We start from the raw sequence: 22,727 nt of genomic DNA, 5'->3' as shown, positions 1-22,727 counted from the left end.
CAGGAGACCAACCAAAAAAATGGAGCGCTTGGCTTCATTGGGCCGAGCTCAACTACAATACCTCCTACCACAGTTCCATAAAAATGTCTTCCTTTCAGGCGGTCTATGGCAGAGAACCCCCCGCGCTCCTGTGCTACGGCAGCCCTGCGACTCCCGTGGACGACCTCGATCACCTGCTGCAAGAACGAGACCAGATGTTATCCCTCCAACGTCAACACCTGACGCATTCCCAGATCGCTATCAAAGCCACAATGGATCACCACCGCCACCACGTCGAGTTCACCGAGGGAGACCTGGTCTACTTGAAACTGAAGCCATATAGCATGAGGTCGATTGCCTGCACTGCAAATGAGAAGCTGTCTGCGAAGTTTTTTGGGCCCTACAAGATCACACAGAAGATCGGCCCTGTGGCCTACCGCCTCGACTTACCACCAGAAGCCAAGATTCACCCAGTCTTCCATGTTTCACAATTGAAACCAATGATGGGACCCATGCAACCCCTTCAACATGGCCCGTGGGACTGACGCAGGAAAACAAGTAGATAGTCCAACCTGCCAGGATAGCAGCCTTTTGACCCTTTGCCCAGGGCCTCCAAGTCCTCACATATTGGCAAGGTCTTCCTGATTTTGAAGCAACCTGAGAATTGGCCAACAAGCTGTGCCACCAGTTTCCTGACTTCCAGCTTGTCCTAGGAGTCCTGATATGATCCACTCCGGGGTCTATGAATGTTGCCATCAGCCCAAACAGCAAGTTGGCAATCTGGCCCAGAAGAGCCCAATACCGCAGCCTTAAGGGAGCTCAGCCGAGGCTTGCAGAGGCACCTTTGATCCTTGTAAGTGTTTCCTACAAACACCCTTAGGTTAAGACTCTCGCTCATCTCTCTCTCCCTTGCAGAAGGCCATCCCTGCAACTAGAAGATGATCGAGAGCCAGTGGCACTCACTACTCCGTCACTCTCTCTCATTATCCATCCCTCCTACACTCGACGTTCTAATTCCGTTGACCTCCTTCCTCTCCATCTCTCTCTATTTCCTGGATTCCCCTTTCTCTTGAGAACTTGGTGGATCTATTTTTCAATTAAGTTCAAGACGTTTATCCTTGGTGTATCATATAAGTATCATGCAAAAGGTTTCGGTTTGGTGGAGTTTGAGGAAGCAACGTTATGATGAAACTGTTTGTGATTGTGTAAGCTTTCTAGATGCTTTGTTAAGTCAGACTTGGGTCTTAGTGAGAGGAGTCCTTTTCTTGAAATGGCTCAGGTTGTGTCTTCAAAGTATCTTCGTCATAAGATGTATCTGCTTAACTGGCTATAATTTTCTGCTCGGTTTTCTTTGACTGTCTATCTGGTTATTGGCTTCGGGCTTGTTTTTTGCTTCAACCACCTTGTGCTTCCGAAATGGAACCTTTCCTTGTTTTGGCATACAGTGGTTGCTCTTTCCTTGGTCCATATTGCAAGGACCAAGCATTTTCACTACTTCGCCTTTCCTGAAGCTATCCACTATAACATGATGTGTTTGTGTGGGAGCTACGCTGTTTCCATGTTTTGGGAGAACCATGGGCTTGTACAATCAAGTGATTCCCAAGGCATCGAAGGATTGAAAATTTTCCTGAATTTTTTTTTTGAAGAAAATAGGGCAGACCGGGTGGCCCACCTGACACATCATTTACAGATATGACCGCACAGCCTGCTTTTATCCCCCTGCCCCCCAAAAAGATACTAGAGACTCAATGTCAAATATAACACTCTCGACTGAAGCCTTTCCTTTCTTGAACACCACTTCGTATCGGTGCAACCATACCGCCCGCAGTACTGCGAGAATTCTGCCCCACTCCATTCTGCTCCGGTATCCACCCATCGTGACTGATGCCCAAAAATCGTCGTCTGAGATATTCACCCCTGAAATCTGCTGCAAGGCCCATACTCCTTGAGAGAGGTGACATGTGAAGAAAAGGGGTGAGCAGTCTTCCTCGACCCCAGCGCACAAGGGGCAGTCAACGGGCTCCGCTGGTGCCCACCTCCGCCGATAGACCCGTGTGACGATTTTCCGTCTCCTCAACAACCAGCCGAAAATTCTCACTTTAAGAGGAATCTTTAGTTTCAGCATTATGTGACATGCCTGACTGACTTCTGGGTCATCTCTCGCCACCCCTCGAATCTTCAAGTATGCATCCTTCACCGAGAAAGGTGGCCCCCGCCATACCCATCCGTCTCGATAATCTGATGATGGGCTGAGAGGTAGGAGGATCTCCTGCATTCCCAACAACTCCTCAAACCGGAGGTCTGATAATGTCTCCGAGAGGTTTGGGACCCAAGCCCTGTCCCAACATTCGCTGACTGTGGCAGTTGGGTTCCTTGTTAGAGCAAATAATCTGGGAAACTTCAACTTCAAAGGACCTTGTTTTGATCAGTTATCATGCCAGAACCGGAAGCCTTCCCCATCTCCCAGTTTGGGTTCAAATAACTCATGGATGTGAGGGATGATTTGACGTAGGCTGCACCAAAAAGGGGACTCCCCCCTACTTCTCACCCATCGCTTTTCCCACTCCATATCTCGGCCATATATGTCTCTTAGGACATTGAAACCCAGACCCTCCGCTGGTGTCATAACTCGTTCGACCCATTTAGCCATCAATGCCGAATCCATGGAGTCCAAGTGGAGAGCCCCCAGCCCTCCTTGTTTCACAGGTCTACAGACCACATCCCACGCTTCTAGGGGTATCCCCCTAGGATCCCCCTCTCCCCCACCTCCCCAAAAGAACCGCGTCATTAGTCCCTCTAGCTGCTTTGTCACAACTGCCGGTGCTTAATATATTGATAGGTACAATATAGGGATTGTTGAGAGCACCGACCTCAAAACTATTGTTCTGCCAGCCCTCCAACCTGCGCTCCACCTTGTCAATCACTGGCTGCCATGCGTCTCCCTGTTAGTGGAAGACCCAAATACTTCATTGGTAGCGAACCTCGAGGTGTGCCTAGCGCATTAGCGCATTGGATCTCCTCCTCCAACGACAGGCCGAATCCCACAAAGGCTGACTTTTCTCTGTTGAGACGTACCCCTGAGAAATCAGCAAATAGTTCTAACAGAGACGATATGATCTGAGCTTCTGCTGCTGCTCCTTCCATGAAGAATGTTGTCATCCGCATATTGGAGTAGTGGAATACCCCTAGCTCGCTGTGTGAAAGCCGCGCAGTAATCCGTGTTCACACGCCTTAAAGGTACATGTGGCCATAAAATAGTGCCTACTGCAAGGACAAACAATAATGGGGCTAGTGGGCAACCTTGTCTGACTCCTCTCTGTGGGCGGATCCATCCTCCTGCCTGGCCATTGACCAAAACTGAGAAAGAGTGGGACGTAACGCATCATCGCACCCAGGCCACCCAGTCATTGGGAAATCCTCGCTTTTGCATGACGGACCATAGCAATCTCCAATCGAGCGAATCATAGGCTTTTGAAAAATCCACCTTCGAAATAAAGCCCTTCGTCCCGTTTCTTTTCCAAGCTGAAATGATCTCCCCCACCACCACCGCACTGTCTTGCAAAATTTTTCCTGAATTTTAGTACCTGGTTTTTTTGGTTCCTAACATTAGTATTAGAGTGCACTTGCCTTTTATGTAAATGTGATACACAAATGTTTGCGGTGACATGTGATCTTTCATTGAACCTCGAAATCATTTGTGCATTCGTCAAACTATGGGAATGTCGCCTTAACTCGTTTTCTTTTGTGTATTTGATGACCAGTAACAATTCTAGGACTATTTCTGGTAAATATCAAAGTATCTGTGATTCTGAATAAAGGGATCTCAGATGTCTTTGTTTTACACATGCAGGAGTCTACCATGAATGCAATGAATGAAGAGCTTTCAAGAATACAGGAACAGGTTTATTACGGAAAGATAAATTCAAATACAGACGTGTTGGACAAATTTCTCACCGAGAGCGGGATTCGTCGATATAATCCATTGGTGAGTTTTTCATATGATACCTACTCCACAAAGGATTCACATGTATTTATTTTAAGATATAATGTGGTGTGATTTGTCGTGCTTAGATTACTGGGGAAGACGAGGGTTCCTTGAAATATGTGTCGTTATCTGCATCAAGAACTGGAAGTGAGTCCGTCTTATGTGATATCAACTATTTGCATTCTCCCGGGAGTAAGCAAAATATGGAAACATCTTTTCTATATATTCCTGTGTTACCTGATGAATTTTGTCTTCAGCTACTCACACATCTTTTCTTCATTAACTTTCAGCTGCCGACAATGTGAAACCAGTTTCACATATTCTTGTCGTGAATATTTCAACTAAGAAAGGAATTGAGTTGCTTCGGGAAGGAATTCAGTATCTGGTATTTTATCCCTTTAATCGCCTTGCAGTCTTTAAGATTCTCATTCTTCAGTTTGCTTCTGAACACATCATGATTCTGCAGATAAAGGGTTCCAAAAATGCTCGTATTGGTGTCCTATTTAATTTGGGTCTCAGTCCTTCAGCACTTGATTTGGGTTTCACAGAGATTTTCAACCTAACTGTAACTTCACTCAGGTAGGGTGCTTTTCTGTGTTAGAACGGAATTCATTTGACATAACTTCTTCATGCTTAGATTCAATTTTATTTTCTGCTTCTGAGGAATTTTTTGTTACCAGCCGGAATGAAAAGGTTCTGGGTTTCTTGGATCAGCTGTGCTCTTTCTATATTAGCATCTTTCAAGTTTCATCCTCTGTTGATTCTGAAGTCTTCAAGTCCTTCAGCGATAAAGTGTATGAGCTCGCCCAGGATAATGATATACCCAGCGAAGACTTCAAGCTTGCCTTATCTCGGGTTACTTCTCATACTTCTAGGGACCACCGAGGAAAGGTGCATATTTGGATTTTTATATTCCCAATTGAGTAGAGTGATTACTTCAACGCTGTTTGAGTTGTAGAATTTTTTCATTTTAGGAGCTCTACCAGAATTACCCTCACGATCTCTGGAGCTAGCTGTGTTGGTTTTCTGTAGACATAGCTTCATTGCCTGTATCTTTCAACTAGTCGATGCAACTTCCCTTGATGGGTGTACTACAATTAGTGTGGATGATGGACAGTTCCCGGATTTCCATGGAGAGTCTTCTCTTTTCCAAATTATGTGGGCTCTAGTTCAAGTCGTCACACAATATCATAAGGATGTTTTGTAATCATGTCTGTTTACAGTGTCAAGCTTAGACTGAAGTGGCAATTATTAATCTCTCTTTTGCTTTTATTTCTTAGTGGGATTAGAATTTATGTGCGGTGGACATTTTTCATGTCAGAATCTGATGCATTTTGTGTTTCATTGGTTTTTAATCGATCCTGAAGCATTATATTTCAATCTTTTCTTGGTGAATATCAAATCGCATACTTCACTGATTTTCTCATCATTTTCCTTGACTATGTCACTCATACCTCTAAGGGGTTATAGTTTTATTGCCCAACTCGTTGTCTGGCATTGTGAGTACTCTCCTATCCTAGATTGATGAAGATCATTTCTGTTCATTTAAATTACTGTAGGAAAATTGATTTCTCGGCTCTTCAACGATTGATTCATTCATTTCTTATTTTTAATCCTTGTCGTTTTGAAACTCTCATGTGGATTCAGGTGCAAAAATTTTTGTCTTGGAAGCTTAATATTGGCTTTGGCGTTAATGCGATTCTTACAAATGGCCGGGTAAGAAATATTTATGTTAATTCAATGTCCGTGGTCTCCATTTGACTCGTCATCATTTTCATTTCAGTGGAACATGTTCATTATTCATTTGTCTTCACTGTGCATTGTTTTTTTTCTCCCATAGGTACTACTTCCTGTGGAAGAGGATTCGTTCCTCAGTGATGATCTTGTTCTTCTAGAATCTGTCGAGTTTCAGAAGAGAATAAAGTACATTCACGATATTATTGATGAAATAGAATGGGCCGATGTTGATCCTGATGATTTAACCAGGTGACTCAAAACTTCTAAATGAAGCCAGCTCTCAGTTTGGATGCATTATCCAGCTGATTTAGTATGGTTTTTCGATTACTGGGTGCGCATTACGTTAACATCTGACGACACCCTAACATTCTCTAGAATTCAATAATTTATAAATACTGTTTTATTTGACATATCATGATAAAGGCGAAGAATTTATCTGCCTTGACTTGCATTTGTTATTATTGTTCAATGTTTGATGTTTCCTCTTGAGGCATGACACATGTAATATATTTGAACAGGACAAACAATAGATAATCATCTTTGAAAACTCCTAATTTTTTACTTTCACTTGTTGTCATTTATCACAGTGACCATATTAGTGACATCATCATGATGGTTTCATCATCTATGTCTGCCCGAGAAAGAAGTTCTGACTCGGCACGCTTCGAAATTTTGAACTCAGAATACAGGTAACTCTGGGCCCATATTTTCCTTTTCAAGTCAATGGGTGAGTCTTTATCATTATTCATCGATTTTCTGTTTCTATAATTTACTTAATTTCATAGAATATGGGCAAGGAAGAATTTATATTTGTGATTACATGTAGGTTTAAGTTTTATGGTGAATACGTATTGCTTTTTGATGCATCATTGTGGATGTTCAGCCAACGGTTTTCTTAATTAACTTTTATCCTCTCCTCACAGTGCAATTAAACTGGAAAACAAAGAATCCTGCATTCACATTGACGCAGTTATCGATCCCTTAAGTCAGGCTGGCCAAAAACTCGCCCCCCTTCTTCACTTACTGCAGAAATATATACACCCCAGCATGAGAGTCATCCTTAATCCAATGGTTAGCTCTGATTTACTTTCTATTTTGCATGTGCCATGACAATATTCTGTACTTAATCCCCGAAAAATGCTTATGCTTAATTTAATCCTTGTACTAAAAGTTCTTTGTCTGAGCATACATTTTGTGTGGCAACTGATGTTCCTCATCTTGTTGAGAATGAGATACATGCGTGTATAATGTTTGTTTTGTCTATCAGCGAAGAACTAGCTTTCTAGAGAACCAGATGTGTATTCTATATTCTCAGTGTCCTTTCTACCTTGCCACGAGCTCACAATTTGCTCTTTTTGATTTTCTTCATTTTCTGCTTGGTTATCTGCTAGTGGAGGCTTCACTTTATTGCTTCATATTTTGGTATAAATAATTTAATATCATCATTAATCTTGTTTGCGCAGAGCTCGCTAGCAGATCTTCCACTGAAAAACTACTACAGATACGTGATTCCAGCAATGGTATTCTTCACCTTAGCAGACATGTATATGAGTTTTATCATTCTCCTAAGCCTTCATTTCTTCTGTAGGATGACTTCAGTTCAGTCGATTATTCTGTAAATGGCCCTAGAGCTTTCTTTTCAAACATGCCCTTATCCAAAATGCTTACCATGAACCTCGACGTTCCTGAGCCATGGCTGGTTGAACCGGTGATTGCTGTGTGAGTTTCAATGACTACAATGCAGCATGCGTTTTTCTGCAATCTGAACTCGCTTCTTGTTGCATGGTTCTTTCAGGCACGACTTGGATAACATACTTCTCGAAAATATTGGTGACGAGAGGACATTAAAAGCAGTTTTTGAGCTGGAATCCCTTGTTTTAACCGGTAAAATTATACTTCGGAACATGTTGAAGTGGTTAGAATTTTACAATTTATTGATACTTGGAATGTTTTAGGGCACTGTTCTGAAAGGGGTCATGATCCTCCAAGAGGTCTCCAGTTGATTCTAGGAACGAAGATCATACCTCACCTTGTTGACACAATCGTCATGGCAAATCTCGGGTATTGGCAAATGAAAGTTTCTCCAGGGGTATGGTACTTGCAGCTAGCCCCTGGAAGAAGTGCCGATCTCTACGTCATGAAGGGGACTGGAGATAAAAGTCACCAGAAAATCATCACCATAGATGATTTAAGGGGCAAGCTCGTGCGATTGGAAGTAGTTAAAAGAAAGGGGATGGAGTACGAGGATTTGCTGGCTCTTTCTACGGATGAAAGTCATACCGAAAATGGGAGGAAGGTCAGTCTTGCATTCTTATTTTGACTCTTGTTCCATTTCTGGGGAAGTTTTAGTTATTTCTTGGTAGAAAATGAGACGGATTTTTTACTTTGTCAATCCATATAGGCAAATAGTAACAGCTGGAATGCCAACTTTTTAAAATGGGCTTCAGGCCTTGTTGCCGGGCATGATAAAAATCGTGGCAATCCCGAGGTACTTGATTTTCTCTTTTTGCACTGCAAAATCTTGACAAGATTTTTTTTATTTCATTAATCTTTTCAGCTTCTTTCCTAATGATTGAGATGTTTCATACCGCAGAATGTGAGTAGACATGAAAGGCGGGGCAAAACTATAAATATATTCTCAGTCGCATCGGGTCACCTGTAAGCGCATTTTCCATCCTGGACTGGCTGCCTGATACCTTCTCATGTTCTCACTCATTGGTCTTGATTTTTCAGCTACGAACGCTTCCTCAAGATCATGATTCTTAGCATCCTGAGGAATACACAGAGGCCTGTGAAATTCTGGTTCATAAAGAACTATCTTTCTCCTCAGTTCAAGGTTCTCTTCATCCCTGTTGATATGATTATTACGTTTCTTTATTTTTCTCTCTCCTGTTAGCCCATTAAGGGCCCTATCTCTAGTCAGCCCATTAGGGCTCCCTATAAAACCTTGTAATCTCTTTCATTTCATTTTTTGAGAAGTATTGTTTTCTTGTTCACATGGTATCAGAGCCCTAACCCTAACCCTAATCTGGGTTTCCTGGGCTTGACCTTGCGCTCCGATCTCTGGCGGTTCTCACGACCGCCTGATCTCGCGCTCCGGTCCATCGCCGTCCGCTGTATCCTGCACCGGGGGTCGCGTGCAGCAGTTCGCCACGCCCAGCAGCCAGCCGCCCGCCGCGAGCAATCGCCTGCCGTGCGCAGCTGCCAGCCGCGCACGGCCGCCCGCCGCGCGCAGCCTCCCGGCGCGCGCAGCCACCAGCCGCGCGCTGCCGCTGCGCGCACAGCCGCCCGGCGTGAGCAGCTGCCCGCCGCGAGCAACCGCCTGCCGTGCGCAGCTGCCAGCCGCGCCGCGCCGCCGCGCGCAGCAACCAGCCGCCCGCCGTGCGCAGCTGCCAGCCGCGCACGGTCGCCCGCGGCGCGAAGCCTCCCGCGCCAGCCGCGCACAGCCGCGTGCTTCGGTCCGCATCGACCTGCCTCGGTCCGTGCCGCGAGCCGCATCCGCCGCGCCGTGTATCTGCCTCAGTCGAGCCATCAGCTCTTGCAGATCCCACCGCTCGGTGCAGTTGTTTCTTGTGGCTGGTTCAGCACCTTCTGACTGTGATCTACTCTGATTGAGCCACCGGATTCTACAATGACGAATCCGGTTGCTGCTGATTCGCCAGAAGCCCAGACCTCTATTGTTACGCCAGACTCGACGCCGGTATCTATGCCACATGCAGCTGCAGTGCCTCTTGAGCCCGGGAATTGGTCGTCCTCTCCTGGGCCATTCTCTCTGCCTAGGATGCCTCCGGATGGTATGTTTACTGGATTTAATCTTCTGCAATGGCGCCAGTACGTCCAGATCACTTTAAAGGGGCGTCTCATGCGCCATCTTCTAGAAGACTGGCTGGACGTTGAGGGGGTAGTTCATCGCTGGCTCTTGGACAGTATTTCACCCAGTGTTAAAGGTGAATTCCTGTCTCTAGAGTCGGCTCGGGCGGTCTGGGAAGCGGCACTCGAGAGCCACTCCAAGAAGCACAACATTGCGACTCTGTACGAATTGGTGCATCGGGCCGCCAACCTGCGTCAAGGAGACCGGTCTATCATGGAGTACAGTACGGAGCTCATTTCGTTGTGGAAGGAGATTGACCACTACATGCCGCCCGACCCTCATTTGGTGGACCGCAAATATACTCTTCAACTTCGGGTTTTCCAGTTTCTTATGGGACTGAACCCGGAATATGAAGCGGTACGGGCTCAGCTTATACATCGGGAGACTGGTCCTACCTTCAAGGATGCGCTCCGCAGTGTGAGGGTTGAAGAATCTCGCTTTCAGCAGGCCCAGAACTCGGCTTCGGCACTTGTAGCTCAGTCCTCTTCGTCTGCGTGCCCATCAACGACTACACCACCCAGTTCTTTGCTGCGTGGTCAGACTGCTCGGACGGAGGATTCTCCGAAGGGTGATCCTTCGCTGTTTTGCAATTACTGCAAGAAGCGAGGTCACTCTAAGGAGACGTGCTACAAGCTTCAACGGAAACGCATGCAGCAGAGTAACCTTGCTACTGTCGCACCTGCTGCCGGTCCCGTGCCTACTCCGGGTCAAGTACCTATGCCATATGGTCTTCTCCCGCCCTCGCCTACCAGCTTTACTCCGGAAGAAATGGGCGTCGCCAATTGCTGGATCCTCCAGTCGTGGGATCATGCTCCTTGGCCCACGCAGGTATGTCCACCGGTCTTCCTACACCTCCATCCCCTTCTGGCCATTCTCCTTTCTCTTCTACTTGGCTCCTTGATTCCGGTGCCACCGCCCACATGACTCCTAATCCAAGAGCCTTTGTGACTTATGAACCCGTCCCTGGATCCTCCAAAGTCAAAACAGCCTCCGGCGATCTTCTCACCGTGGCGGGTATTGGACGTGTGGCTATTTCCTCTTCTATGCATCTACCTAAAGTTCTTCATGTTCCACGTCTTACTCATCATCTTCTCTCCTTATCTAGCCTTGTTCGCGACTTGAACCAAGACCTTACATTCTCTCCTACTTCATGTTTTTATCGTGATAAGGTGTCGGGGAGGACGATTTCCATTGCTGAGGAGCATGAGGGGCTCTATCTTGTTCGACCTCGTTCGACTTCTTTTGCTGTTGCTGCTGCGGCAGTTTCCCTTTCGACTTCCCACGAGCGTTTGTGGCTTCTTCATCGACGTCTCGGCCATCCTTCTTTTGCTACTCTTTATCGTCTTTTCCCCAAACTTTTTCAAGGCCATTCTGTGGACCGTTTTGTTTGTAATGCTTGTCGAATTGCGAAACATCATCGCACTACGTATCCTATCTCTTCTTCTCATTCTTTGACCCCATTCTCCCTTATTCACACCGATGTGTGGGGACCATCCCCTATTCACAGCACTTCCGGCTCTCGATGGCTATGCATCTTCATTGACGATGCAACTCGTTTCACGTGGGCATATTTCTTAAAGAACAAATCGGAGATATCACGTGTCATTCCTCAATTCTACTCACTTGTCCAGACTCAATTTTCTACATCAATTCGTCGCTTCCGCTCCGACAATGCTAAAGACTACGTTAACACTTCGTTAAGCACTTTCTTTCGAGACAAAGGCATTATCCATGAAACCTCTTGTCCTTATACACCCCAGCAAAATGGCGTTGCCGAAAGAAAATTCCGCCACATCTTTGACATGACTCGGAGCCTTCTCTTCCATATGCGTGTGCCCAAGTATTTTTGGGGGGAAGCCGTCTCCACCGCCATCCATCTCCTCAACCGCCTTCCGTCTCGAGTGCTTGACTATTCCACTCCTATTGACCGTCTTCAGCATGTCTTTCCCACTCTCTCTCTCCGAACTAATCTCACCCCTCGTGTATTTGGATGTGTCTGCTATGCGCCTAACCATCAACTTGGTCGTGATAAACTGGATCCTCGTGCTATCAAATGTGTGTTTGTTGGTTATTCTTCCACCCAAAAAGGGTATTTATGCTATCATCCACCCTCTTGTTGGTTTGTCGTCACCAAAGATGCCACGTTTGATGAATTTCTTCCCTACTATTCCTCCTCTTCTCCAGAACCACCACCGTCCACATCTCCATCCGATCCACTTGAATTCCTAATTCTTCCTCCACCATCTCCTCCGTCATCCGTCTCTAGTCCCTCCTCGCCGGCCCCGACAGAAGCGTCTCCTCTTGTTGCTCCTCCAGAGATTGTGCCTCCCGACCCGTCTCCGGCCGCCGTCTCAGTCCCTCCTGTGGAGACTCCTCCTGTCCCTGCTGCTGAATTCCCCTCTTCTGCCGAAACTTCTTCGATTCCACCGCTTCCTATACGTCGCTGCCCGCCTGAAAAACGCTACGGTATTACTCTTGCTCGTCGAAAACCTCGGGTTGCTTCTTCTTCTCCAGCTGTCCTGCCTCCCTCTTCCTCCACCCCTCCAGAAACCTCATTAGCCGTGCTGCCCTCGTCTCGTTCTTCTCCTCTCTATCCATTAGAGGCATCCATCTCATCTCACCGTCTCTCACCATCCTATCATGCCCTTCTCACCTCACTTGATGCCACTTCTCTTCCCAAGACGGTGGACATTGCCCTTTCGTTTCCGCATTGGCGTCAGGCTATGGCGGAGGAGCTTCATGCTCTTGCTCAAAATGAGACGTGGGATCTGGTTCCTCTACCGGCTGGGAAGCATCTAGTGGGTAGCCGTTGGGTGTATGCTGTGAAGCATAATTCCGACGGTTCTATTGAGAGGCACAAAGCCCGGGTTGTGGCGCAAGGGTTTACTCAGAAGCATGGCATTGATTATCAGGAGACATTTGCCCCCGTCGCCAAGCTGAATACGGTGCGGATCTTATTGGCCCTTGTTGCGGATCGTGGCTGGATTTTGCAACAATATGATGTGAAGAACGCTTTTGTGCATGGTGATTTGACTGAGGAGATCTACATGGCATTACCTCCTGGCTACACTTCCTTAGTGCCGTTGTCTCCAAAGTCTGTTGTCTGTCGCCTGAAGAAAGCACTATATGGCTTGAAGCAATCTCCTCGAGCGTGGTTTGGTTGTTTCACGATGGCCATGAAGCGCCGTGGATACCGTCAGTGTAATGGAGATCACACCCTCTTCTACCGCCATTCCACGTCAGGGGGAGTCGCTATTCTTCTTGTACGTGGATGACATCATTCTTACGGGTGATGATCGGCGACCATTACGGAGCTGGCTATGTATCTTTCGTCGGAATTTGCTATTCGCCATCTTGGCCCGTTGAGGTACTTTCTTGGTATAGAGGTGGCATATTCTTCGAGCGGGATCTTTATTTGTCAGAGAAAGTATACGGTGGACCTTCTCTGTGAGCTTGGAAAGGAGGACTCCAAGCCTGCTTCAACACCGATTGATGCGAACCATCGACTTGGTGCCGATGCGGATGAGGAGCTTGCTGAGCCTGGACCATATAGAAGACTTGTGGGCAAACTGATTTATCTCACCCACACTCGTCCGGACATTGCATATTCAGTGGGTGTTCTGAGTCAGTTTATGCAGACTCCTCGCAGGAGCCATTTTCATGCTGCTCATCGTCTCCTCCGTTTCCTGAAGGGCACCATTGGCCGTGGACTATTGTTTCGTCGCCATACTGGCCTGCGTCTCGAAGTCTACACCGACGCAGATTATGCTGGCTCTGTGGTTGATCGTCGGTCCACATCTGGATATTGCACCTTCTTGGGCGGCAATCTGATTACTTGGAGGAGCAAGAAGCAGAAAGTGGTCTCCCGATCAAGTGCTGAAGCAGAGTTCCTTGCCCTTGTGCATGGTCTGTGTGAAGCACTTTGGATTACCCAGCTTCTTCGTGAGCTACGGTGTCCAGTTATCTCCCCTGTCCAGCTGTTCTGCGACAACAAATCGGCGATTAGCATTGCTCATGACCCCGTTCAGCATGATCGTACAAAGCACATTGAGATCGATCGCCATTTCATCAAAGAGAAGCTTGAATCGGGAGATTTTTGCACGCCATATGTTCCGTCCGCTGAACAACTTGCAGATATCTTCACCAAAGGGCTTCATGCCCCTAGGTTTGAGGAGCTCTGTTCCAAGCTGGGTGTGGAAAACATCCACGCTCCAGCTTGAGGGGGAGTGTTGATATGATTATTACGTTTCTTTATTTTTCTCTCTCCTGTTAGCCCATTAAGGGCCCTATCTCTAGTCAGCCCATTAGGGCTCCCTATAAAACCCTGTAATCTCTTTCATTTCATTTTTTGAGAAGTATTGTTTTCTTGTTCACAATCCCCATATTCTCTCTGGCATTCAAATCGTCCATCGTGCAAAACAGCTTGTTGATTCATTTTCTCAGGATGTCATCCCACATATGGCAAGGGAGTATGGTTTTGAATACGAGCTCATCACCTACAAGTGGCCTACGTGGCTTCATAAACAAACAGAGAAGCAGAGAATCATTTGGGCATATAAAATCTTGTTCCTTGATGTCATCTTTCCACTTTCATTGGAGAAGGTATCTCCAACTCCGCTCCAGTTCTTTCTCCTCTCTCTCTGTTGATCCTTCTCTGATACGGGATCCCACTTTTGTGATCCTTTTTCTAGGTTATATTCGTCGATGCAGATCAGATCGTGAGGGCTAATATGGGTGAGCTTTATGATATGGACATCAAAGGGAGGCCCCTCGCATATACCCCATTCTGTGACAACAACAAGGACATGGATGGTTATCGGTTTTGGAGACAAGTAGGCTTCCTTCCACTGTTTCTTGTTGCTGACATTGAACTTTTGTTTAATGATCTTTCTTCTGCTGGGTTAGGGCTTCTGGAGGGATCATCTTAGGGGCAAACCATACCATATCAGGTGTGCGGCAGGTGTTTTTGGTGGAAACTTCTCTCGTTTGAATTTTATTCAACAGTATCTATTTTTCAGCTACTCAATGTGAAGTTTCGTAGGATAGGATTATGGAATCGGATGTCAGGTGCTTTTATTTAAAAAAAAAGCAAGGACGATCACCAAAATAGTGATCCTCCAGGAAAATAGGGAATGGGAAACATAACTTCCCTATCCTACTAATGAACTGTATCTTAGCTCTGAAGATGCTTGTTAAGAAGTCAATCATTCTGATGATTCAGAAGAATTTCCAACTTTCAAGAACAAGTAAACATGATATTTTGGTAAATAAGGCTAGGTGAACGTCAATGTTCTGCAAGCTTATAAATACTATGAATAGGCGTTACAAAGTTATAGCTGGTTTAAGAACAGAAAAAATCGCGAATGGGGAATATTGTGTCCTTCCCCATTCATGTACTTTTTTATTATCCCCATATTTTCTAGGGTTATTTTTTATTTTCATCAACAACCTTTTTCTTTGGTTTCCCTTAATGTAGATATGTTATTCTCCATGTTGGAGACGGAAGAGAGAAGGTGGAAGAGATGCCAGCAGTAAGAGCACTGCCGAGGGGACATCACTCTCTTCCCCTCTCTCTCCCTCTTTCACGATAAAAATAATTGGGCTCTAATCACTGTATCTTACCTCTGAAGATATATGTTACCAAGTCAATGAATCTGAAGATTGAGATGAGGGTCCAACTTCAGAAGAGAAGTAAACATGATATTTTGATAAAGGCTGAGCAAACATCAAAGATATACAATGTTCTAGGTTACAATTATCTTACATTACAAAGTTAATAGCTGGTGATATTTTCTGTGATGAACGAACTCTGTTTCCTTGCCTCTGGATGAGAACATTTTTCTGATTCCTCGTTGGTCTCACTTATTTCTCCGGCAGTGCACTTTACGTTGTTGATTTGGTAAAGTTCCGGCAAACTGCTGCGGGAGATAATTTGAGGATATTTTACGAGACCCTCAGCAAAGATCCAAACAGTCTGTCCAATCTTGATCAGGTATTCCTCTTCCACCTCTGAATTGAAGCTGCTTTGCTTGTATTATCCGAATTAATTAGTGTTCAAGAAAGGGAGTTTTGACAGAGTAATATTGCAGGATCTGCCAAATTATGCTCAGCATACGGTTCCCATTTTTTCTCTTCCTCAAGAATGGCTGTGGTGTGAGTCGTGGTGTGGAAACGCCACGAAGTCAAAGGCCAAGACTATTGATCTCTGCAACAATCCCATGACAAAGGAGCCCAAACTCCAGGTAAGTAACCTGATGATGCACTTATTACGATTCAAAATGGAGGAAAACCTCAGGATAATTTACTTTAAGATTTCCTTCCCACTTGCAGTTGAATGTGAAATATTTTTTCCATCTCAGTTTCATATAATTTATTTCGTTTTAACCACAGTAAGAAGAAAATAAAAAGAATTAACAAAACAATGAAAACTCAACGAATTTTTGGCTCTTGAATATCCAACTGACCAATTATTGTTTTATATTTTGTTTTGATGTTTTTATCGTAGTTGTGTGAATGAAAGCCTTGGGATCACCTATTGAAATTTTACTCCCCACTGGAGTCTCAGAAGAACGATCTTGCATCTCGGTTTCATGAAATTTATTTAATTTAACTACGATGAAAGAAAATACTAAAAAATAACCAAGAAAACACAAAAGTTATGCATATCTTTGAATTTCCAACTGAACGATTTTAAGAAAAATACTAAACGAGTTATTGGTTCCTAAGTTTCCAACTGACTGATTTTAGTTTTCTTTATTATACTCTTGCATTTTCTCTGATCGTAGTTCAGTGGACTAAAGCCTCTGGATAATTTACCTGAAAACTTGCCTCTAATTTAGAGTTGCATAAAGAAAATATTTTATTAAACGTAGATAAGCGGATAATAAAAAAATAATAACCAAAACGGTGAAAATTCAAGCATTCCATCGGCTTATATTAATAAGTTAATAGTTTGGAGTATTCAACTGACTTTAATTTCTTAATTTGGGCCTCCCTCCAGGGCGCGAGAAGAATTGTGCCAGAGTGGAATGATCTTGACTCTGAAGCCCGACGAATGACTGCAAAAATTTTGGGCATTGATTTAGAAACAGTAGGGCATACACCACCGGCGCCGCCACCCAAGGCTGATCTGCCATCTGACACAGAGTCCAGGGACGAGCTGTGAGATCGACCATTTGAATGGTTAAGGAGGCATTTCAGGTTATAACACAAAACATGTTTTTAAGTTATGATTTTGTTCCCTTATTGCCCTAAATTTATTTTCACGCTGATGTCTTGTTTGCTTAGAATGCAAAACTTTGTGGGTTTTGCTTATGTTATCTAACTGGGATCTCTACATATAGTGCCATTGTTATTGTGATCTTCAAATTTGGATGGGTGTTTGCTCTCTTTGAATTGTTTGCATCAATGATAATCTCACCATAACCTGTCTCAAAGCGTGACAATGAATAATTGTGTGGCACTTTCCGAGGGGTCTGGTTTTTAAAAATAGTTGCTCTGCCACATGAACGCCATATACCTTAAATTTATTAACGGACTGATATTAAACAGTGGTAATATACTTGACTACACTCTTGTTATTCAATTATCAAATCCGTTCTTTTAGTAAAAGTGCTTTTGCACAGCTTATTGTGATTTATTTTCTGTCAATCTTTTTGCAAATAGTTTTATTGTAAGATATTGATTCCTTGAGTTACAGAATCAATCTGTACCCCACAAGTAAAGAATCTCCAGGTGTCGCACAGTCAAATCTAGAGCCAGGAACAATGCTCAAATTGAACGCATGCTAGTCTCAACGCTTGGGCTAGAACATTGAGCAGCTTTCATTTGTGCAGCAGAAGTCTCTTTAGATAACTTTATACAGCTTGGAGGTTAAGGAGAGAAGATAGGGCTAGGCCTGTAGCATCAAATTGGGACATTGTTCTATAGTATGCAAGATTACATCAGACGTGGTAGCCATTATAAGGGGAAGACCATGGATAATACCGAGGTAACGAGAAGGAGTGCATCACACACCGTTGGGTAGTAACACTCTTATGAATTGAGGCCTTCAGCTCTGCGTGCCCCAACGGGCATTGCCGCTACAAGCATATTGCCGGGTCAGGCTCTGTGCCTCTGGGCTGTGCCTATAGGTGCATCTGCCGGACAGTCATACCACACGCCTCCACAAGGTTGTTACGGTATCCATATGCAATATCCGTAATCAGATATCACAATATCCGTGCTCAAAAGAATTACAAATGCAGACGATATCAGACGTGGATATCATTAGCGGATATTGTTACATTGATTACTTGATGAGGTTAATCAATGTAGCAGGTCCAACAGATGTAGTCAACTCATGGCTCATAATATGAATCACAGCTCACTTAGATGTGTGGCTCAGCTATGGGGTCAGTAAGTGAAGTTTGGCAAGGATTCCTCTCGAACTAGCCTGAATTAATTCGATTTCCTCCGATGAGAACTGAAGAACATTGGTAGTGGTGTTTCTATACTTTAAGTCAGGCCTACCACTGCTGTCATCGTCAACTTCAGAAACAGAGTTGATGACGTGCACACTTGAGTTTTGTGGTTTCTTCATGAGGTGTTGAAGGAGCAGTTGCATACTCCGCTGTGGTATGCATCGCTTACTCTAGCATTGTGGTATGTATCGTTGGGGTCACTGCCTTAGGTGACAGCATGGTACGTGTAATGTACTACATGGCTTAGCTAAGTTTTGTTGTAAGATTAAAAAATATAAAGTAAAAAGTTCAATTTTTCTTTGAGCTAACACCTATCACTTGTTCAACTAGTAGCAAACAATGTACTAATATTATCCAAAGAGTAATGAAATAGAATGTTTTTTCATGTTTGAAATCAAAATGTTGGACAAGTATTACATCAGCATTGCAACGCTTCGCGAACTAAATCGTAAGCCCATTGTTCAAACACCCTATCACTCTGAAGCTACTATGACATGTAAAATTAATACATTGTTACTTTACGATCGGTATGCTAAACATAATAAGATAAATTTGAATCATACCTAATGTTTTTGGTTCAACATCGATTTCACTGTCAAGGCGAATGATGTACAATTTTTTTCCCCGCAACACCAACACTTAACACAAACAAGTGCCTCGATACTTGGTCCCTCTAAACGTAATTGATTGTAAGTGACAACTGCTCGACCAATAGAGCACAATCGCTCTGATAGAGCACTTGATGTAGACATTGATAAAAAAATTAACGTGCAATTTTCGCTAGCTCTGGATAGGCAAGAACACCCTTACTGCCCCACCAGACACATGTAGTATCTCCCCCACTTTAGTGTGTTATACGTAGGAAGGTCTCAGATTCATCCACAAGGGGGGTTGGTGATGTTGTTCTTATAGAGGGTTCGCTGCTAAGGGACTAACTAACCCAAGCCTTTGATGGTTGTTGACGGGATATGGTTGTGTTGGATTAGTCATGTATGACTATTGGTGTAGTAGGGAGAAGTTCTCGAACCTAGGAGAAGACCATCAAATCGGATGTATCATCAAATATTGACCCCTTGCAAAATGTGTTAAGTACGACATCATTGTTCCAAAATAACTTCTTGTCGTCAACATCATTAAGGGAACTGCATACAACCATTAATGATGCTTGTTCATCTTGAGGTGGTCTCTTGCCGGTGATCAACGTGGGTTCAATTACCAGCTTCATGACATCCTCCATGTATCGTGATAATGCCCACACCAGGAGGAAGATATCTTCAACAATGAACTCCTTCAATCGCTTGCCATGATCTGCTGTGTATGTAAAATGTCTTAGTAGGAAGGCAAACTCCTTTAGCAGTTCCCATTCTTCACGCGAGATCTTCATTTGGCTCCCCCTTGTTGTGAAGAAAGCAGCCTTTTTTCTACATGTAAATATAGAAATCACTTGCAAAAATTAATTACATGTATATATATGATAACATGTAAACATGTCACATTTATCTTCACAATGACTTTTTCTAGCATCTCGTGCATGCTACTCCACCTTGTTGGCCAACAAAGTGAGGTCAATCTTGGCTTTAATTTGTGTCCTACAAAGATTGACATACTATATTCATTGATTTATTGTTCAACGAATAGCTCAAACTATTGTTCTCACTTTAGTGATTGTGTCCCCAAGTGAACCGGTGGGCTGATGCAATGAGCTGTCCTCTACCCCCTCTACATCTGATTCACTATCATATAAGTCGACATTCATGCTAACATCACTCTCATCCTCAACTATGGGTGTCGTATTGGGATTTAGAAAAAACTTTTCAATGCAGCTTGAACAATGATGTTCATTATGAGTGCAACACATCAAATGTGTCATCAAACGCTAAACCTAATAATCTGGTCACATAATTTTCTCCCTGATCATCATTCTTTTGTTACTTGATGGGTTATTAGTGGTCACTGTGCGTAACTGCAATGGAAAGCTCATTAAACATTTTATCCTACATTCAACATCTCCATATAGAGTGACACTCTTAACATTACTCACCTTTAAGTTGATTTCAAATTCTTTAAGCACCTTGACAAGAATTTCTCCCATAGACTCCACATCATGCTTCCCATAGAGCTCACAAACGGCGAGGACATATTAACGATACATCCAACGAGCACCAGTACGATGAAGTGTTATGCCCATAATTCCACAACCATTTCTCGCCATCCTTGCATCAGCTGTCCCGACACACGCTCAACATCTGATAACGTGTGCACGACCTCCACTTTCATCCGCTTAAATAACTTTATCCTTTATCGTCCATGCCTTGATGACTCGTGCACTATGAGAGGGCACCTCAATCTATGCTGCATATCACCACATCTCTTTCCACACATCAATATCAACCCAAAGCCACAACAGGTCAGTGCGACTTACTAGTTGACTAATGACATCCTCCTATTCTGGTGTTCTACCCCTCTGCCTTCCGTCGAAGAGACATGATGTCCTATCATTTGCTAAGTCATTTATACGATGTTACTTTACTAGTGTTTCCCTTCAGTCCATCATGTTCTTTCAAATGAATGAATCTGAAATAGAGCCAAAAGATGCTTGTACCACCGCATGTTGGGGGTCTCAGTTGCACGACCTTTGTCGCATTCTTTGTGCAAAAAATTTCAAAGTCATATGTGGAATCCCCAACAAGAATAAATCATTTTAAGGGATCATTTTTCTAATCCACAGAATTCCAATGCATCACTAGTATTCTCTGTTGGAAATTCGTCATAATGCAACTCCTCATCTATTTGGAATAAAGAGTTTCACCGCCTTCGACATCGCATCTGGTTGGGTGAAGATTAAGTTCTATATGTAACATACAGATGTTCGAAAATAAACTCTACATAATATTGAATAAAAAATATCCATTAAAAAAGTAAAACATGAAAAGACGAATTTGAAGGAGCATTCTCAACATTTAACTTATAAATCAAAATCCAAATTAGGAGAGAAAATCACGGGAGACAAATAAAGAGAGAAAGAGGACATTGATAGTAAAATAAATGGAAACAAAGCATTAGATACTCATAGATAACTATTTTTTTTACCTTACAACATGTCAAAAAGTTTCTCCTATGATATTACAGCTCCATTAAGGAGAACACAAACTTCCACTATCTTATTTTAATGAAGAGAGGATTCTCTTTTTCACAAAATTAATAAAGAAATGAGTTCTTGTAGTGTTGCAAGTTCAATTAAAGGGAGATACAACAGTAAGGCAAATGTATGGACAGGTTATCTTAAAAATACCTTAAAAATTATCTTGAAAGAAGATAATTTTTAGTAATAATGAAAAATACTCAATTAGATATATCATGAGGAAATGTACATGTCAGAGATTCCATGCAAGTTGGGATTTGTGAAGATGCCAAGGAGATTTGACATTTGTTAAGATCCTATGGAGGTTCAACATACTTTCGACCCATGGATGTGCCAAAAATAAAATATTTGAATACCTCAAAGAGACTATATTCCAACGATAGTGGATTTGACTTAGTGCAATGTGATAAGATCATCAACATGTTTTTGATTTTAGTGCATCTGATGTGTCGTTGACTAGTATTATTTGACTGTTAATTTATTTCAACCTCTTCTGTGCCCAAAGAGAATGTCAAATCTTTAGAAAATTTTTATTATATTTATATTTATGTTAAAGAATGATGTTACCAAAGGGTTTTCCAACATGTTTGTCATGAGGACAGGATTGGGAACCATCCTAACCCTTAGATGAATCACCAAGCGTATCTTATCCTTTACCTCAATGTATACATAGTATTATTGTACATAAATTAGTTGCCTTCTTTATAATTATTAAAATTTCAAAGAAACCCGTTCAACCCATCTAAGGTATATGTTGGCAATATATATCATCATCACTGAGAATATTTGATAAAAATACCAATTAATGTGTTTAGATAACAAACTGATTTCAGAAAAGTTTCCTAGTAGCTAAGAGGAAGACATGCATTATTAACAGCAATAATTTTTGTATTGTATGTATTTTTTTTATCTAAAAATATTTAAACGTTTGAATAACCATTATGAATTATGATTTGGGGGCAGAATAACATAGATATGATGAATCTCCTTAGTTTACAATGTGAATGGGGTGAATCCCCTACCCTAATGTATTTGTTCATGCAACAAAATCCTCGTCACAGATTCCAATCAGAGGCAGATTTCAATCAGAAGTGGAGAGCATGCTTGATATGAAGGAAACTATCGTTGGTTCCAACATCTTCTCATTGAAGCAGCAGCTCTAGCAGCTTCATCAGCTCCAACAACAGCCATCAACAACAGCTCCACTCACCACCCACTTCTCCAACAGCTCCTCAAGCCTTTACAAGTATGCCTTTTCTGTAGAACTGCGTATTGGGCTAACATAATATTAAAAGTATTATCTGCCCAATAAGCATATGGTTACCATTATCTGATGTCCAGTTACAATTTTGGACAACAAAACTCAGTATACTTTTAAGGCTCAGAAAGATGACGGATAATGCAAGCATAACGGATAACTAACGGATAACTAAAAGTATCATCTGACATTGATATCCAATAGCACTTATCAGATGTTGATTACGAATGTGTCAATGCCATACAAAATCTGGACAAAACCCAGTACGTATTTGATCTTCAATGCCGAGTTTC

The 22,727-nt window shown here is 43.1% G+C and overlaps 1 protein-coding gene across 4 annotated transcripts in view; it reads left to right on the top strand.

Moving 5' to 3' along the window:
• Positions 1-16,961, top strand: part of EBS1 (EMS-MUTAGENIZED BRI1 SUPPRESSOR 1) — a 51,399-nt gene extending 34,438 nt beyond the window's left edge. For 2 of the 4 annotated variants that reach the window (XM_078576008.1, XM_078576011.1), the window contains 22 exons: positions 3,830-3,964; positions 4,051-4,156; positions 4,255-4,349; positions 4,431-4,543; positions 4,645-4,855; positions 5,612-5,680; positions 5,805-5,950; positions 6,289-6,390; positions 6,625-6,772; positions 7,165-7,221; positions 7,290-7,420; positions 7,497-7,585; positions 7,657-7,997; positions 8,103-8,189; positions 8,295-8,359; positions 8,435-8,537; positions 13,995-14,174; positions 14,264-14,404; positions 14,478-14,521; positions 15,450-15,564; positions 15,662-15,814; positions 16,573-16,961. In XM_078576008.1, coding sequence (XP_078432134.1) covers positions 3,830-3,964; positions 4,051-4,156; positions 4,255-4,349; positions 4,431-4,543; positions 4,645-4,855; positions 5,612-5,680; positions 5,805-5,950; positions 6,289-6,390; positions 6,625-6,772; positions 7,165-7,221; positions 7,290-7,420; positions 7,497-7,585; positions 7,657-7,997; positions 8,103-8,189; positions 8,295-8,359; positions 8,435-8,537; positions 13,995-14,174; positions 14,264-14,404; positions 14,478-14,521; positions 15,450-15,564; positions 15,662-15,814; positions 16,573-16,737 — 2,796 coding nt within the window. In that variant the 3' untranslated portion in view covers positions 16,738-16,961. Of the gene's footprint in view, positions 1-3,829; positions 3,965-4,050; positions 4,157-4,254; positions 4,350-4,430; positions 4,544-4,644; positions 4,856-5,611; positions 5,681-5,804; positions 5,951-6,288; positions 6,391-6,624; positions 6,773-7,164; positions 7,222-7,289; positions 7,421-7,496; positions 7,586-7,656; positions 7,998-8,102; positions 8,190-8,294; positions 8,360-8,434; positions 8,538-13,994; positions 14,175-14,263; positions 14,405-14,477; positions 14,533-15,449; positions 15,565-15,661; positions 15,815-16,572 lie in introns of those variants that run through there. The other 2 variants (XM_078576010.1, XR_013581619.1) reach the window with 2 other exon arrangements.
• The last annotated feature ends 5,766 nt before the right edge of the window (positions 16,962-22,727 follow it).

Source organism: Wolffia australiana, chromosome 5 (assembly GCF_029677425.1).
Source record: "Wolffia australiana isolate 7733 chromosome 5, ASM2967742v1".
Taxonomy (NCBI): domain Eukaryota; kingdom Viridiplantae; phylum Streptophyta; class Magnoliopsida; order Alismatales; family Araceae; genus Wolffia; species Wolffia australiana.
Note: the sequence above shows the minus strand (reverse complement) of the source record. Positions and strands in the feature narration are given on the sequence as shown.